General features: G+C 58.2%; 3 protein-coding genes across 9 annotated transcripts; 2 read left to right on the top strand and 1 right to left on the bottom strand.

Annotated features, from left to right (window-relative positions):
* Window positions 1–462: 462 nt before the first annotated feature.
* On the bottom strand, window positions 463–5,851 carry SCLY (selenocysteine lyase). Of its 7 annotated transcripts, XM_083868879.1 has the most exons (14): window positions 5,819–5,847; window positions 5,106–5,212; window positions 4,922–5,034; window positions 4,733–4,833; window positions 4,439–4,595; window positions 4,027–4,154; window positions 3,756–3,920; window positions 3,326–3,432; window positions 2,974–3,010; window positions 2,554–2,637; window positions 2,301–2,403; window positions 2,059–2,134; window positions 1,212–1,410; window positions 588–702 (listed from the first exon to the last, which is right to left on the bottom strand). In XM_083868879.1, exons 2-13 carry the CDS (start codon window positions 5,153–5,155, stop codon window positions 1,251–1,253), a joined length of 1,281 nt encoding a protein of 426 aa, XP_083725005.1. In that variant the 5' UTR covers window positions 5,156–5,212; window positions 5,819–5,847; the 3' UTR covers window positions 588–702; window positions 1,212–1,250. The 7 variants fall into 7 exon arrangements, with proteins under 7 accessions (XP_083725003.1, XP_083725002.1, XP_083725004.1 ...); XM_083868877.1 differs by lacking the exon at window positions 1,212–1,410 and having other exon boundaries at window positions 463–702; window positions 5,760–5,851; XM_083868876.1 differs by lacking the exon at window positions 1,212–1,410 and having other exon boundaries at window positions 463–702.
* Window positions 5,852–5,909: 58 nt separating this feature from the next.
* On the top strand, window positions 5,910–10,142 carry LOC310913164 (uncharacterized protein). Its single transcript, XM_083868323.1, has 2 exons — window positions 5,910–6,023; window positions 6,652–10,142. The coding sequence occupies exon 2, from the start codon at window positions 6,685–6,687 to the stop codon at window positions 7,531–7,533; it is 849 nt and encodes a 282-aa protein (XP_083724449.1). The 5' UTR covers window positions 5,910–6,023; window positions 6,652–6,684; the 3' UTR covers window positions 7,534–10,142.
* Window positions 10,143–12,624: 2,482 nt separating this feature from the next.
* On the top strand, window positions 12,625–16,589 carry AIRE (autoimmune regulator). The gene is made up of 13 exons (XM_083868803.1): window positions 12,625–12,747; window positions 12,944–13,176; window positions 13,252–13,426; window positions 13,528–13,680; window positions 13,780–13,851; window positions 13,956–14,069; window positions 14,183–14,304; window positions 14,460–14,537; window positions 14,828–14,943; window positions 15,014–15,223; window positions 15,311–15,407; window positions 15,656–15,724; window positions 15,894–16,589. The coding sequence occupies exons 2-13, from the start codon at window positions 13,036–13,038 to the stop codon at window positions 15,972–15,974; spliced, it is 1,428 nt and encodes a 475-aa protein (XP_083724929.1). The 5' UTR covers window positions 12,625–12,747; window positions 12,944–13,035; the 3' UTR covers window positions 15,975–16,589.
* Window positions 16,590–17,021: the final 432 nt, after the last annotated feature.

Below are 17,021 nucleotides of genomic sequence, written 5' to 3'. Positions count from 1 at the left end.
TCCATGACAGATTAAAGATCTAGCCTTGCAACAGGGACCAAAATCCCTTCTATGGAGCCATTTTTTCTAAAGAAGGCTTTGACTATTATCCAAGGGAGGGGAAAAAATGGAGAAATAAAAGAATGCATTTGAGATGGAGGTGTGAGCAGCATGGTAATTCTGACCAGCCTGGCAAGATCAGTGACTGTCAGTCAGGGTGCTTGGGCCCTGAAACTCCAATAAGACATCGGATTTGCCAAGAGCCCCAGGGTTTTATGAGTCCAAATAGTATTCCTGGCCCTTCTAATGTGTGGCTGTAAAGAGAAAAGCCAGCATCTGTGTCCATGGGCTCTGTGCCAACCAGGCCCTGCAGGCACCTCCCACTCCAGCTGCTTGTGCCTCTGTTGTGACATGAGCGTTTTCTGAGGGAAAAGGCATCACTCAGATGGCTCCAACCAGTCCAGCTTCCCCCACAGAAAATACATTTTACTTGTGAAAAAAAGCAGCAATTACTTTTATTCCTATGAATACCCAGGGAGATCAAGTTCCCTGACATCAGCCAGCCCAGCTGGAAACACTCCGGATCCTTGTGTCCTCCCATGTTGGTGATGCCAGAGACCCCCTGGGCCAGACAGGGTTTCCTCAGGTGCTGGCACAGTCACAGCTGCCCCCACAGCTGCTTCATTGAGGAGCAAGAGGAGCTGGCAACAGGAGCTCTGCCCCCTGTAAGAAGGACAGAAGAAAAGGGGAGCAGGTAAAGCAAAGCAGTGCTGGGAAAGCTCTGCCAAACCAGTAATCAATCCCTTTGACAGCTTAGGACAGAGTAGTTCCCAGCCCAGAATCCTGCTCTGCTTCTATCAACTCCTCATTTCACTCTGGGGCAGATGGTCTTTCTTCCTCTGGCTGCTCAGGCAGCAGGAAAGCTTCCTTCATGGAAAGCAACCAGGTCATGAGGCTCCTCCTTCTATGGCTTCCATGCCTGTCCCTCTGCAGGGACTCAAGCTCTGAGGCTCAACTGTGCCAACACACACATGTGCAGGCACCCAGCTGGTGCAAGTCAGGGGCACTGGACAGCAGGACTCCCCAAAAGCCTCCACTGTGCAGCAGGGCTGAGTCCTGGGCAAGCCCCAGGACGCTGCCCCAGCCCCAAAGCAGCCAAGCCGCCTCCTCAGAACCTCCCCCTGCCACCCCTGAGCCCAGGCTGGCACAGGCAGCTTGCACCCAGGGCCCACCTCGAGAACCTGAGTGGTGTCCAGGGAGCAGTTCAGGGTCTATGGGGCCCGGTCCCGCTCCAGCTGCTGCACAGCCTGCACGAGGTCCTGCACAGCCCTGTCCACATCTGCCCGGGTGGTGCCACGCCCCACGCTCAGCCGCAGCGCATTCTGTGCCACCTCTGGGGGAATCCCGCAGCTCAGCAGCACTGGGGAGGGCCTGGAACACAGCCAGGAGGAGGAGGTTGGACTCCAAGGCAGAGGAAGCCCCACACATCAGCAGGGAGCCTCAGGGAGCCACAGGAGGAACCACATCTGCAGATAAACTCCAGGGCACCTGTCCCCTGCACAGCCCCGTTTGCTTTCCAGGGGCACCCAATCCCACTGGGCTTGTTGCCTGTGGGGGATCTGGCTCTTCTAAGAACCTGCTCTCTGTTCCTGTGGGTTGGCAGCACTGCCACATCCACAGGGCATTGCTCTAGACCAGGACAGCAGCACCCACTGTCCCCATATCACCTAAAGGAGCCATCTGGAGACCCATGCAGGGCTGGAGCAGGTGAGCCAGGCACACACAAGGCAGGCTCTCTTCTAGTAGTGCCAGGAGTTCAAAAGTACTTTCAAGCTCAGCTGGATCACTAAAGCTGGGAGGGACAAACTCCTTCCAAGAAGTAATCACGTGTTCCAGCTGTGTCTCCTGCAATAATCCCCTTCACAGCCCTTCAGCCCCTCTGGAAAGCTCTGTACCCTCTTTGTTCCAGGTGATGCTGCCCAAGCCACCCACTGTCCCTTTCCCTGTCCTGTTCCCATCCCTCCCAACCCTGCTGTCCCCTGGAAAGACACCCAGGGGCTGGAAAAGCTGTCTGCTCACCGATCCCCCTTCTCAGAGTGGCAGGCAGCCCCGACGCTGGCGAGGAGCACCTTGCAGTTAGCCAGCACCCTTCGTCCTGCAGCACAAGCAACACAAGAACAGCTCTCCCAGTGCCCAGGCTCTCTGCCTCACCTCCCTGCCTGAGCCACGCCAAGCACCTGCCAGTCTCAGCCACAGGTGCTGTGAGGGGCAGGTGTTTGGCTCTGTGTAACCATCACGGGACAGCAGCAGGGTAAGAATACCTTGAAGGCCTGGGCCCAGGATGGAGAAGTTACAGGTGTTGCAGAGTCGCTTGGAGCCCTTAAAGTGACTGTTGAAGCGAATCCTCTGCTTCCCAAAGGAGGCCTGGAGAAATCAGAGTGCTATGAACCTCTCTAGGTTTCCAAACAGCTCTGTCCTTATGAGGGGATGGCAGGGCCAGAGGGATATACCCACCCTGCTCCAGGCCCCACACCCTGCAGCCTGAGACTGTGGGAAGGGACCAAATGTGCTCACCTCCAGCGTGGCCTCCAGGTAATCCCGGACATCCCGCATATGAGCCTCATAGGCCTCCCAGTTCTTGCTCACTAACTCTGCTGCCTGAGAACACACAGACAGGCTCCACCAGTGACCCTTGGACACCTCTCTCTGTGTGTGGTCCCTGGCACGTGAGCCCAGCCTGGAACAGCCTCTGCAGTGCCAGGTCCCGTGTCCCCTCTCAGTACCCTGTGCCATGTGAGCTGGGTGACTGGCAGAGCTGCAAACCTGCAGCAAGCTCCCCAGAGCACCTCCTTTGACTGGCACCAGAAAGCTCCACCACCTTTCCCAGTTCACCCTCCCTCCCACAGCCCGAGTTTGTCCCTTCTGATGACCAGGGACCACAAGTGGCTCTCTGTGCTGGGTCTGCACCACTCACCCCTGACCATTCCAACTGACCTGGCCAAGACCAGCAATCATTGGGGTGTTCTCAGTGCTGGAAGGGAACAGAGATCAGTGAGTTATTTCTCCAGATCAGAAACTCAGCCTCAAGACACAGACATTCCCTCATGGCTGGCAAGGGCTCCTGAACACTTCTTTTAGGTGATTGAGGAGGCAGTTCCACCCTGAGGTTATACCCTTGGCAAAGCCTGAGCTCCAGGGAGTTTCTGTGCACGGATCCATTTCCCTTCCATGCTGGGCTGCTCACCCCAGGGCTGGCAGGTGGCACAGCTGCCAGCTGAGCTCAGACAAGGCAGCCCATGTGGCTTGGCCACCAGCCAGAGGCCCAGGTAAGCACCTGCCCCCTTACCCTGGCCGGAAACTCCTCTCCTGTCCCCCTCCGAAGAGCATGGGGTGCAGCGGGGTGGCAGTGCCAGGGCTGCGGGCGTACAGCGCTCCGATCCGCGGGCCGTGGAACTGTGGGGACAGCCACGGTGACCCTGGGGACACTGACAGCATCGACAGTACTGACAGTGCTTCCTGCCCTCCTGCCCCAGTCTGACAGCCCCTCCAGTGCTGGCCCCTGCCCACTGCACAGGCAAAAGCAGCTGCAGAGCTGCTCCCCATCCTCAGTCTCCTGCCCCCAGCCCAGACAGGTTTCATGGGAGTGAAGTCTGTCTGCAGAGCACCACCCAGCAGAACTTTGGCCACTGTGAGGTACCAAGCTGTGTGGGGCACCCAAAGTCCCCCTGGCACCCCAGCAGAGATGTCACACAGGGTGATCAGCAGCCGGGCCACACCTTGTGTCCCACGATGGTCAGGTAGTTCACACCCAGCTCCTGCACATCCACACGCCCCTTGCCAATCATCTGTGCTGCATCAGTGTGTACCAGGATCCTGGGCAGCCCCTCCGCTGCTCGGCGCTGGTTGAGGGCGCAGACGCGCTGGCTCAGCTCTGCAACGGGCTGGGGGCAGGGACGAGGGGCTGCATCCCAGGGACCTTCTGTCCCCTCTGCCAACACCTCTGTGCGAGGGTGTCTCCGCCCCGTGCCCCTCCCTGCCCACACTCACCATGATGACCCCGGTCTCGTTATTGGCCAACATGAGGGAAACCAGGCAGGTGTTTGGCTGGATGGCGGCCAGGACATCGTCCACCTCTGCCTGCCCGCTCCGTGGGGATACAGGCACAAAGGTGGTTTCTGCAGGCCAGGAGACAAGCCCTGAGGCTGGCTGGGTAGGCTGTGAGTGCTCAGGGCTGCCTGTGCCCCACTGGGCAGGGCAGGAGTGTGTGGGTGGTGGGAGCACAGGCAGAGAGCAGACACATCCAGCCTGGGGGAACACGGGCAACCACGAGGAGAAATGGTGCCCTTCTCCAGAGTGAGAAAGTGAAACATCACAGAGCATGCAGGATCCTGCCCTCCTCCAAAAACACCAGCAGAGACAAGTTCCCCATTCAAACCCCATCTGTGCCTGTGCCACTCACCTGCCAGGCCCTCCTTCCCCAGCTGCTCCAGTGGCAGGCGGATGGAATCATGCTCTACAGTCGATGTCACGATATGTGGTGAGCCCCGTCTGTCCTCTGTCCCACGCTGGCTCTCATGGAAGTGCCTGCAGGCAGTGTGGATCACCATGTTGTTTGCCTGAAGGAAGGGAGGAAAGGGAAAATGGAGGCTCAGAAGCAGCACAGCATCCTTCATCCCCACCCTCCTCATCGCTGCTTGCTGGAGAGGGGGTGGTGGGCAGGGATTCCCAGGAAGGAGGCTTCCCTTGCTCCCACCTCTGTGCCCCCCGAGGTGAAGACAATGTCCTCAGGGCGGCCTCCTATCATCCTGGCCAGGCTCTCCCGTGCGCTGCCGACGAGCTCCTTTGCCTTCCTGCCTGCAGGACCAGACACAGCAGCTCCCGCGGGCTCCTGTCACCACCAGACCCCGCCCGAGGAGGCAATGTGGCCCATCCTGGTCCCTACCTGCAGGGTGGGAGCTGCTGGGGTTGCCCCAGGCCTGGCACATGGCATCCCACACAGCCTGGACCACCTCGGGGGCCAGCGGGGTGGTGGCATTGTAGTCCAGGTAGATCCTCCTGTAGGGGCAGGGGCAGATAAGGGGTGCTGGGGGGCACAGGGGGAAACACGGGGCAGGGCAGGGCCTCACCCCTCCAATGAGTCACACTGCGCCTCCGTGGGCTGTGTCCCCGTGCCCATCACTGCTGTCACCGCCGCTGTCACCGCCACTGTCACCGTCTCGCCGCCGTCACCAACCTGACACGCGGCTGCCCATGGGGGACCGGGCACCTGCCCTGTCTGGGGCACCACAACCACCCATCGTCCTCCTGCCTGCCCCACAGCCATGGCCCCACCAATCAGCTCCCTCCCGCCTGCCCCACAGCCATTGCCCCACCAATCAGCTCCCTCCCGCCTGCCCCACAGCCATTGCCCCACCAATCAGCTCCCTCCCGCCTGCCCCACAGCCATGGCCCCACCAATCACCTTCCTCCCGCCTGCCCCACAGCCAGGGCACCCACCAATCATCTTCCTCCCGCCTGCCCCACAGCCATGGCCCCACCAATCAGTTCCCTGCCCGCCTGCCCCACAGCCAGGGCCCCACCAATCAGTTCCCTGCCCGCCTGCCCCACAGCTAGACCACCCACCAATCAACTTACTGGCTGCTGCCCCCCTTCACGGCACTGACCAATCAGCTGCCCCGTAGTAAAAGCCTCCCCCCCCCGCCCCCGTCGCCCCGCTCCCCCATTGGCCGCGCCGCCCAATCCACCGCCGCCATCCCCGTTGGCCGGCCCCGCGGACGCACGGGGCTCCCGTTGGTGCCCACGGCCCCTTTCCGGCCCCCGTCGCGCGGGTGTCACTCACACGCCGCTCGCGCGCGGCCCGAGGCGGAACGGGCGCGGTCGCGAGGCGGTGCGCTTCCGGCGCGCGCGGGTGGGCGGTACTTCCGGCAGGGACGCAGGGCCCGGGAGCGGCGGCGCTTCCCTTCGCCAAGATGGCGGCGGCACCGTCGGTGCGGTTCCCGTGGCGCGCCCCGCGCAGGCTCGGCGCTGCGCTCCGTGCGATGCCGGTGAGCGCCGGGCGGGGGGCGCCGGGGCGAACGGCGACGACCTACGCCCGGGGCTGGGGCGGGCGGCGCCCGGGGCCCGCCGCGCCGTGACTCAGCGCCGCTCGGCGGAGGCGGCCCCGCGTGCCGCGGCCGGTGCGGGGCCGAGGCGGCGGGAGCCGGCCGGGGATGCGCCAAGGCGGCCGTGTCTCGCGGCCCCGTGCCCCGGGCGGGCCGCGGCGGAGCGGGCCGTGCCCCGGGCGGGCCGGGCTCAGGCCGGGGGGGAGCGGGCGGCTCGGGCGCTGCCGCGGGTCAGGCGGGCGGAGCCGCGGGCAGGGCACGGCCGGGCCGGAGCTGCGGGCCCGGGGTGCGCGCCTCGCTGTAATTGATAAGGCGAAGTGCAAAACTCAATTAAAGGCGAATTCCCGCAGGCAGACGCGCCGTATTAGGCTGTGGGAGCCGCTCCGAGGAGCGATAGGCTCGCGGAGCAGGGGCTGGGATGGGCTGGGCCAACGCGGCCGTCCAACAGCGGCGGAGCGCCGCAAAGCCCCGCGTCCCATTGGCCTCGGCACGGCTTACATCGGCTTGTTTCTGCTGCCTGGAAAAAACTGCCTCGTTTGACACGCTTCTCTCTTTCCCTCCTGTCTTTCAGGTTATGTCGTAACCACAGAACCGCCGAGCAGTGATGGAATCACTGGACACCGAGGTGAGGGCACGGAAGACCCTGGGGACTGTGGAGTACGTGGAGTCTTCGGGCTTCGCGCAGGGGGTGCTGCCCACCAAGAAGGATGTGGTGCAGAACATGCTGTACCTGCTGCAGCCCAAGAGGGCCGGCCAGGCCCAGCGCTCCAAGGAGGACGCGGCCCAGCTGCTGGCAGAGCACCTGCAGGAGCACTGGCTGGTCTGCAACCTGCACACCATCGCCACGCAGAACATAAAGAAACTCATCCTCAAAATGTACGAGGAGTTCACCCGATTGTACCAGACCAGGAAGCAGAGACAGAACCAGGCTTTTTCCGAGCGAGCCGACAGGTTTAATGAGAGTTCAGAGAAGCTCTTTGACGTGTTTTGTACAGACACACAGATGAGGGATAAACTGGAGGAGTACAGTGGGATAAAAATGACCAGCATCGAGTGGAAGTTTCTGGAAGATCAGAGGAACGAGAGAAAAATGTACTACGAAGATTTCACAGAGAAGCAAGAGCTGAAGATGATGGAGAGAAGGCAGAAGATACAGTGTCTGGAGCACTTCAGGAAGCTTGCCAGGGAAGAGAAGGAGGGCAGCAAGGCGAAGGAGGTGAAGTACAAGGGCGAGGAGCAGTCGGATGAGGGCACGAGCGTGGACGAGCTGTACCCTGCGGAGGAGGAGAACGGCGGCGCCCCGGCCTTCTCCCTGCGGGGCCGGCGGAAGCGCCGCTGCACCGCGGCCGCCACTGGCACCGACCTGCCCCTGGAGGGCGAGCACATACGGATGAGCATCCGCAGGGTCAGGCCTGGCTTCTACGAGACTGTGGAAAAGGTGAAAAACTGCTAGCGCCCGCCGCAGGGAGCGGGCAGAGTTGCTGGAGTACGAGGTGGCAATGCACACGTTAGGCAAGTTTGAAATCCCACCATCCATTGGAAGTGATTGTTGTAGATCCTCAAGCCAGAGCACAGGAACATGCTGCCTCCAGGGAAGAGGGCTGGGATGATGACAATGGCGGCAAGGACTAAACCACATGGATTTGGAAGGATGAGCTGTCAGCAGGCAGTGATGCCAAGGCTCAAATGCGGCGGATGATCCAAGGTTACGTAGCACATAAGCCTCTTCTTCCAAGGTCCTGTCTGCATCCGTGGGGTTTGGAAGTCTCTCAATATTTCTGAGCCAGTGGTGGCCTAACAGCGTTAATCAGAACTTGGATTTACTGCAGGATGATAACTTGGACTTGTTGCTAACAGAAAATCCGTGTGCTGAAGAGCCCTGGCTGCAGTGGGGGTGAAAGGTGCTTGGCCTCTTCCTGCGGGAGCTGGCGTTTCTGCCAGGAAGGAAGTGGGTTTGCAGCGTGTGTCACCAGCCCGTGGAGAGGCACGCTGTGCTTTTGGAAAGGGACTGCTCTCCTGCCCGAGGAGGGGGCAGAGAGCAGGAGACAGTGGAGTGCTTTGGCTGTTAAAGCATTGGTGATTCTGAATGTTTTATTCTAGATTCTATTTTACCAATGTTTCCTTGATCAGGATAAACCTTCCCGTAACTGGATGAATTTTATCATGAAGTCCCTAATCTAGGATCTGGGGTGTGAATCCTAAACGAAGTGGTAATGTTTTATCTTTGGGGGGAGGGGGTTAACATAGGAGAAAATGCAAATTGCATTATTTAGTTTTAAGATGAGAGTAATTTTATAAACTGTTATACTGCCTTTTTAGGACATAGGGAAGAAGAGGCTTTCCCAGGTGTAGCTGTGGTGTTCACAGCAGCAGGCACCCAGATCTGGGCTTGCTCTTCCACCCCCGAGGTGGTGTAGACGAGCGGGGGGAGATGGTAGTTTTCCACCCGGAGGTTGTTTATACAAAGCGTGACCCTCTTGCCCACGTACATCCTGAGCAGTGACGTATCTGTGACTTTTTTAGTTAAGAGTTGCTTTACTGGTTTTTAATGGTGAGAGACTTGAACTTCCAGTGAAACCCAGTGCTGGAGATCTCTCTGGTGAGATGCCCAAACCTTGCCAGACCACACTGAAAATGGAAAACCCCCAAGTCTCTATTTGTCCACAAAAGATCTGTGGTAGAAAGAGCGCAAACTTGCCTGGTTTTAAAATTTACCTTCCAGTGTGAATGTTGGTTTCCCCACTCCAGTATCTCAGCTTTTCCCCGTTTCCTCTCCGTCCTGCACATCATTTACTGACGTTAACTCGTGCTCTTTCATTCTTTGGCTTTTGCTCCCTTTAACAATAAATGCATGTACGAATAATTTTGACAGTTCATTTACTTTTGATTAATCAGTCCTCGGACTGCTTTGAAGTCCTATGCCAAAGGAGGAATGAAACACAGAGCAGCTGCTGGTCCCTTGGTACATGGTGGCCCCGGCCGGGCTGCCCAGGCAGGTTCCAGCCTTGGTCACCTGGCATGGATCTGTCTGGCTGTGAGCTCTGTGTCCCTTCTCAGGGATCCTGCTCCTTAGTGCTGGGGTCCTTGCTCTGTGTTTCTGACAAGCTCTTCATGGTAAGTTGCTCCAAAGTATTTAGTGCCCACTGCGTGCTCTGCACCACTCGTAGTTTTTACAGGTTTGGTAGCAGCACCCTTGAGCCTCTGCTGCCTGAGGCTTTGCAGCCTCCCTCCATCTCCTCTCTGACATGCTTCACTGACCTCCCCATGCAAATTATGTCACGTTTAAACTATTTGCCTTCCAGCCCAGAGGTGCTGGATTGAGCCTCTCACTGGGTCTCTACACCAGCAGCTCTGTTTCAGCAGGGAATATAGCCAAGCTCGGACCTCGCCAAAGTAGAAGATTTTTAATAACTGCTGTAAGCCCCCTTTTTATTACAGATAGAGCTGACAGTATAAATGCTTGTGTGTAAAGCAAATCCATCGGGGTTGGCTTGGATATGGAACACAGCTGTATAGTGCTTTATGATTTTCAGGGATTCAGGGAATTTAAGGTTGTCAAATTTGACTTCCTGTCTACCACAGGGAATTACATTTCGTTCAGAAGCCCCACACTCAGCCTGCTGGTCTCAGTTGAACTGACGTGTCTGACAGAAAGTCAAGCCGCAGATGTCAGCAATCTGCTGTCTTCCTTGTTATCTACTTAGTGATTAGTCACCTTCACTATTTCAAAAAAAGACGAAAAATAAATGCGACCAACTTCTAGGCTGTGATTCTTTTTACAACATCCTGTACAGGCTGAGCAGAGTTTATCACATTGAAATCATATTTGGGTTTTTTTAAACTTGGTTTGACTGTGGATAGAGCCAAAGCCTGGCTCTGTTTCTGCTGCAACAGGGGGAAAATTTCTAAATCATGTATTCTGGTATTCTGATTACTCTTCTTTGGGACCATGGTGCCTTTTTAATCAGGACAGTAAATCTTGTCCCAGGATTCTGTACTTTTGTACGTTAACAGTTGTTGACTTTCCTTTTTGGTGTGTCCCAAATAAATTAATATAACATACCTCTGGGCTTTTGTTTCTTCTTTCTCAAGGGGTAGGAAAGAGGAAACTGAAGCTAAAGTAAATCTCTGCTTCAGTTCTCCTTCCCAGGCCCTTGCAGGAGCAGCTGGGATGCATGCAGGTGGAGCTGCTCCCGTCCAGGCTGTGTGGGGCGGTGGTAGGGAACCTGGCACAGGGGGCCATATAGAGCCCTTTTTTTCAAAGATGCTGGAGCCTGAAGCAGCTGAAGGTAAGGGAAGAGGAGTAAAATCTCTGCACATGGTGGTAGTGTTTCATGGGGACTCTCAGTGTGCCTCAAGCATGGTGGGATTGACATTGGAGACAAAGGTAGGACTCCCTGCCTTCCTGGTGTGCTCCCATGCGTGAGTGTTCCACTGCTGCCTGTTGTCTCCTGACTGTGGTTCAGGGATGTTGCTCAAGATGAATGAGGGGCAGTTGTGTCCCAGAGAGACACAGCATTGGTTTGCACCACAGGACTTCAGCAAAGAAGGGAAATTGGAAAAGAAAAAATACTGGAAGGGGCGTGTTTTCATTAACGGCTTTTGCAGGAGGGAATCCAGGTGCATCCCAGGGGCTACAAATACTTTTGCTGGATGCTGAGTCACTGATTTTACGGGGTATTTGCAGAGGAACATTGTCAACCTTTGCCCCTTGAATCCTTCTGGTTCTGCAGGGAGAGCAGTAGAAAGGAGAGGCCATCCTGAAAGCCCTGCACCCAGTCTGGCAGCCAGGCAGGGCACATGCCAGCCCCAGGCAAAAGCTGCCTTTTTACAGCCCTTAGTAGTTCCTTAGAGCTGCCCAGGCCAGCCTGAGTGAGGCTGTACAGAAACACCTGCCTGATTTCCCAGCATGGATGTGCCTCGTCACGTGGTCACTGCTCTGCCTCCCACCCCTTTCAGAAAGGGGAAGGAACAGAAGAAAAACAACCCAAAATGCAAATCATGGCACTACTGAGTGGGCTGGATGTGGAAAACAATGTCTGTGACTCAGCACAGAAAGAGTCACAGAGTTGGAATTTAAAACAAGTCCAAGCCCAGCACTGTGGGCATATGGCTCATGGAATATTGGGCAGTGCCTCCCCACCAGGGAGCTGGGTGGGCAGGGGGAAGTGCTAGAGCCTTGTCCTAGACCAGCTGTGCCAGACAGCTTAACACAGGGTGACAGTGACAAACTGTAGCACTGCAAATGGGATACTGGAGCAGCCTTGTGAGGCTGTGTCACAACTGTGCCTGTGCTCAGCACCTGTGGCCAGGCTTGGGCAGAGCTGCAGGAGGGGAGACGAGCCTCCTGTGTCACCTGACATTCACACTTTTTCCCCTGGGGGGGATGCATGGCACAGGTGGTGATGAAGTTGTCCCCACCCTGGCAGAGCTGGGCACAGAAATCCTGGTGTGGGGCACAGAAACCCAGCACACCACCTGCCCAACCCCATCCTGTGGTTCTCACTGCCTCCACAGGAAAACCCCCCCGAATGTTGAAAGGATCTGCAGGGCGAGCCTTTCCATGGGCAACCATGTTAATTTATTAACCACATTTATTAACACGTGCAAGGGTATTTCCTGCTCTCACCAAGGGTGTTGTCTTGTTATTCTTCCCGAGTTTCGAGACAGCAGATGCTTCCTCCTGACACAGCTTTGGAGCCAGCAGATATTGCTCCAGTCTTTTAAAACATAGCAATGACAGTTCCTCCCTGTCTCCCCTTATGCTGCCCAGCAACATCCCCTCTTGCACTGCACTCTGGTCTTGCTCAGGTCAGAGTCTGCCCAGTGGGCTGGGGCCAGCACCCCTGGCAGAGCCTGCCGGGCAGCCCAGACACACCTCCAGAGGGAGGGAGGCTAGAAATTGATCCTGGGGAAATCCAAACGGCTGGGAGTTGGGGTAGGAGCTGTTGAGCTTTCTCTTTTCCAGCTACCTGGTACAGAGCAGCCAGGCCCCCACACTTTTCTATGCCAGATGCTTTCAAGGAGCCAGCTCCCCCCTGGCTCCAAGCTTTTCTCAGCTCCATATGCTCAGTTTTGGGAAGTGGGTATTGACAGAGCTGTGGGCTGCACCTGCCCAGGTATTCCCTGGGCATAGTCGTGACACTGCCATGGCTCTGGCAAGACGTTTGCCTGTTCAGCATCCTCAGTTGTACCCCTACAAACCTTTAGTAGAGTTCCTTTGTATGTCAGTGCTTCCTACTGCCCCACAGAAGCTGCCTGCAACCTCAGGAGACCAGTTTGCTTAATTGGCCCAGTCTCCAGCAGCATTTTATATTCTTTTGCAGGCTAATGAACACCAAAATCACTCACATCTTGGTTCCTCTGTCTCTGGAATGTATTCATTATGTCAGCACCCAGACAGTTCCTCCTGCAGTAACCCCGTGTTTCTATCTTAAGACATACCAAATTGTCCATGAGAGATGCTGGGAAGGGAAGTGGGGAGTGTGGGGGGAGGATACACCCAAAGGCACCCACACCCGGACTCTTTTGTTGCTGTCACAGCCCCAGCTGTTGGGCTCTCACTCCCCACGTGCTCCTGCAGACGAGTTTCTAGATGAGAGAAGCAGGTCCTGCGGAAAGTCCAAAAATTTCGGGAGACTCCTGGGTGACCACAGATATGAGAGAGGTGGGAGGCTCTCGGTAGGACCCCACTGACTCCCTCTCCCTGGTGACGCCGTGGTGGTTCCCGCGGGTCGGGAATCCTTCACCGGAGGCACAGCCGACCCCACGCAGGCCGCTGCAGCCCGGGGCTGGGGAGGGCCCTGACCCCAAGCCCGGGGCTGAGGCGCGGGGACAAGGGCTCGGGTTACGGCTTCCTACAGAAATGAGTCGGGCTGCGGGAGTCCCATGAGGTTTCTGGTGCTGCGGCCGAGGGTATTAAAGGGGAGAGTCCGGGCGGCTGCGGGCTCCGGGCATGGCGGGGCCGGGCAGCGACGGGGACCTGCGGCGCCTGCTGAAGCTGCACCGCACCGAGATCGCCATGGCCGTGGATGACGTCTTCCCGCTGCTGCACGGCCTGGCGGACCACGACGTCGTCCCTGAGCACATCTTCAAGGTGAGGGCGCGGAGCGGGCCAGGACGGTGGCGCTGCGGGGCCGGGGCCGGCGGGCAGCCCGTGGTGTGCCTGCAGGAGACGCTGAGCCGGACGGAGCGGGAGGGCTCCCAGCGCGCCTTCCACGCCCTGCTCACCTGGCTGCTGGGCCGCGACGCCGCCGCCGTCCGCGACTTCTGGGCCGTCCTCTTCAAGGACTACAATCTGGAGCGGTACTCCCGGCTCCGGCCCCTCCGCGGCGCCTTCCCCAGAGGTACTGGGGGGTCAGGTGGGACTGGCACCCCCGGGGGCTGACAGTGGGCAGGGTGACACCCGGGGAGCTGGTGCCTGTCCCAGTCCCTGTTCTTTCTGCAGAGGTGGAGCTGGGGCGGCAGCGCCGTGGAAGGCGTCTCTCCCCGAGTCCCACAGCCCCGGCCCCACACAGACCCCAAGGCAAGAGGAAAGCCCCTGAGGAGCGGGACAAGGCCCGGGTGGCACAGCTCGCTCCACGGCACAGCGCCAGTCCTGGTAGGGAGACCCAGAGCAGGATGCAGACGGGGCAGGGCGCTGCCCCCGAGATACTGTGGGGTGCTGTGCACCCTGACACCCATCCTCACAATGCTGCAGGGCCCCTGGTGAAGGCAAAGACTGTGAAGAAGCCGGAGGGCACAGATACCTCCCGCACTTCTCGTGCCAGCGGTGAGTGCTGAAACCCCCAGGGCAGCTTCTGCCTGTGTGCCCTGTTTGCCCACAGCTGTGGACAGGGGGCTGCCCACCCCACTAAGCCGCTCCTGTGCCTGCAGCCCTCCAGGCAGTGGCTGCCTCGGTGCAGAGAGCAGTGGCCGTGGCAGGTGGGGAGGTGCCTGTCAGCCGTGGGGCCATCGAGGGCATCCTCATTAAACATGTGCTGGATCCAAGTAAGTACAGCCCAGCCACCTACTGCCCAGTTGAGTTCCCAAATTCAGGAGCCACGCTCAGGCAGGGTGAGGTGGGGAGGGAAAGCTGGAGCTGCCTCTGGCCTCTCTTGCAGGCTCCAAGACAGGAGGCAGAGCTGGAGACAAGCCATATAACCCAGCTGCCTGCGAGGAGCCAGAGGCCAGGAGCAGAAGCCACAGCCTGAAGCCCCCTGCCCAGCCCAAGGCACGCCAAAATGTTCACACACACCCCTCATATGTTTTCGTCCCCATCTTGTGCAGCTGCCAAGGCTGTGGTGGGGGATTGCCCCTGCATGGCATCATAGCTATGGCCTGGGGGTGTCCCCCAGTGCAAACAGTGCCTCTCCAAACCCCTTCTTGTCTCGCCAACAGAACAGGGAACCCCAGCTGCACCTCCAGGGCCAGCTGCCAGCAGCCACTGTGTACAGCCAGGACCCTGTGCCCCACCAGGTGAGCCCTGGATGTGACACCTGGTGCACCCCCAGGAGGAACTGTTGGGTTTTCCCTGGCATGTCCATTTGCCCTGGCCTTGAAAAGGAAACCCAGGGCTCAGCTACTGGGGGTTCACCAGGTCATGACCCCCAAAAGACAGGCAATTTTACCACCCTGAAAGGATTGGGATGTTTGGTGCAGGGTGGGTGATGGAGGGCGAGAGGGCAAGGGGGATGACAGACCTTGCCACAGCCATGGCTTCAGCCTGTGAGGTGGCAGTGACTCCCTGGCTACTCGCTTGGGGACAGGAGAACGAGGATGAGTGTGCAGCATGTGGTGATGGTGGCGAGCTCATCTGCTGTGACGGCTGCCCCAGAGCCTTTCACCTTGCCTGCCTGGTGCCCCCGCTGCCCCATGTCCCCAGGTGAGTCCCGGGGCACACAGGGATGCCAGTGCCCGCTGCCGTCCCTCACTGCTCTGCTCCTGCTGTGCAGCGGGACATGGCGATGTGGCTCCTGTGTGGAGAACGTGACTGAACCAGGCCAGCTGCTGGAGGCAGACCTGCCTGTGGAGAGATCCCCCGAGATCCTGGAGGAGGCAGCACAGGACACTCAGCCGGGTGGAGTGGAGGGGAGTATCTGCAGCCGCTGTGGCACCCAGATCCCCACTCCCCAGCACTGTCCTGCTCCCACTGGGGACCCCAGGTGATTCCCCATCATGCCCCACATCCCAGCATTGGTTCCTTCCTGGAGGGTTCTGGCTGACGGTCTGTGTCACCCCTGATGGTGTAGGGGGCTGCTGCTGTGCACCTCCTGCACGGGCACCCTGGACACAGGCGGCCTGGGCACCACCGCAGCAGCTGGAGACCAACTGCTTCCAGCAGCCAAGGTCAGCACGAGCAGTGCCAGGGTGGGAGAGGAAGAGCGGAGCCTATGGGGAGCAGGAAGGTGGAGGTGGGTCAGGGAGGCTGAGGGATGGGGCTGACACCACATGGAGGCAAGTTGGTGGAGCCTTACTGGGGAGCATGAACTGGGCCCACACCAGGTTGAGGGCCTGAACATGGGTAGCAACCCTGACCAAAACATGAGCAGGCTGAGGGTGGCAAGGGAGCTGGCAGGACATCTCTCCATGCACAGGCAGAGGATGCAGCACTTGGCAGTGACCCTCTGCTGAGCCGGGATGAGCTTGATGCGCTGCTAGGTGAGGTAAGACTCTGTGTGACACCAACAGGCAGATCCCATGCAAAGGGGACAATGTCTCTGGTGTGGCCACAGGGTGACCTGGGCTTTGGGTCAGGCACCGTGTGCCTGAAGACCCCAGAGGGGAAGGATGTGGGATTATAATATAAAATGAACACATGGGGCTGTCCCACAGAGCACGTGGGATGGGATCTTGCAGTGGGCATTCCAGACCATGGCACGGCCAATTGCAGAAACACACGGGCTCTTCGCCTAGTGCACAGAACAAGCAACAGACTCACCGTCACAAGCCAGGAAAAAGAGTCTCTGACATGGATTCAAAAAAAGACGCACAGAGACACTACAGCAGTCCAAAAAATATCACAGAATAAAACACTGACCACCAACACAACACAACAAAAAGGGAAAGACCGAAGAAAATGGAAGGTCCAAGACAGTGCCACAAAACAGACAAAATGTTCAGTAAAAATGTGGTAAAAACCATGAGAAAAATAATAAAAACAAGTGTTTGAAAAAAAGTGTAAAAACAAAAAGATGAGTAAAAAAGACGTCAAAATCAAAACAAAAGATAAAAAGTAAGAAAATTAGACATCCCTAAAAGAAAAGAAAAGTGCACTGAAAATTCTTGAAATGTGAAAGCAAATGTGCAAAACAAAAGCCTACAGCACCCGGTATTCCCAGGCGGTCTCCCATCCAAGTACTAAACGGGCCTGACCCTGCTTAGCCCGGCAAAAAGGGAAGCCTCCGGCAGCCGGCAAAAAGGGAGGCCTACAGCACCCGGTATTCCCAGGCGGTCTCCCATCCAAGTACTAACCGGGCCCGACCCTGCTTAGCTTCCGAGATCAGACGAGATCGGGCGTTCTCAGGGTGGTATGGCCGTAGGCAACTGAGTAGCCCTCGCCGCCGCTCTCGACCACCAACCACCGGCCTCCCGCCCTGACCCACCAGCTCACTGCCACGCCACACGCCAACCGGGCCGATCCGTGGCAACTCCACCACCTGTAGCCGCACCCGACACCGCGCAAAAAGGCCGCCGGGACCTCCGGCCACGGCTGCCCCGGCAAAGCCGGGTACGGCCGGCCAGAGCCCGGCAAAAAAGGAGGTCAGAGGCACAAGTGGTGGCCTATGGCAGCGGGTATTCCCAGGCACTGGCCCATCCAGGTAGGAACCAGGACCAAGCCTGCTTAGCTTAGGAGACCAGACGAGATCAGGTGTTCTTAGGCTGGCAGGGCCCCAGGCACCTGAGCAGCCCTCGCCGCCGCTCTTGAGCACGCACCACCGGCCCCCCGCCCTGCCCCACCGG

The sequence above is a fragment of the Zosterops lateralis genome (genome assembly GCF_965231275.1).
Source record: "Zosterops lateralis genome assembly, chromosome: 10".
In the NCBI taxonomy this organism is placed as follows: Eukaryota; Metazoa; Chordata; class Aves; order Passeriformes; family Zosteropidae; genus Zosterops; species Zosterops lateralis.
Note: the sequence above shows the minus strand (reverse complement) of the source record. Positions and strands in the feature narration are given on the sequence as shown.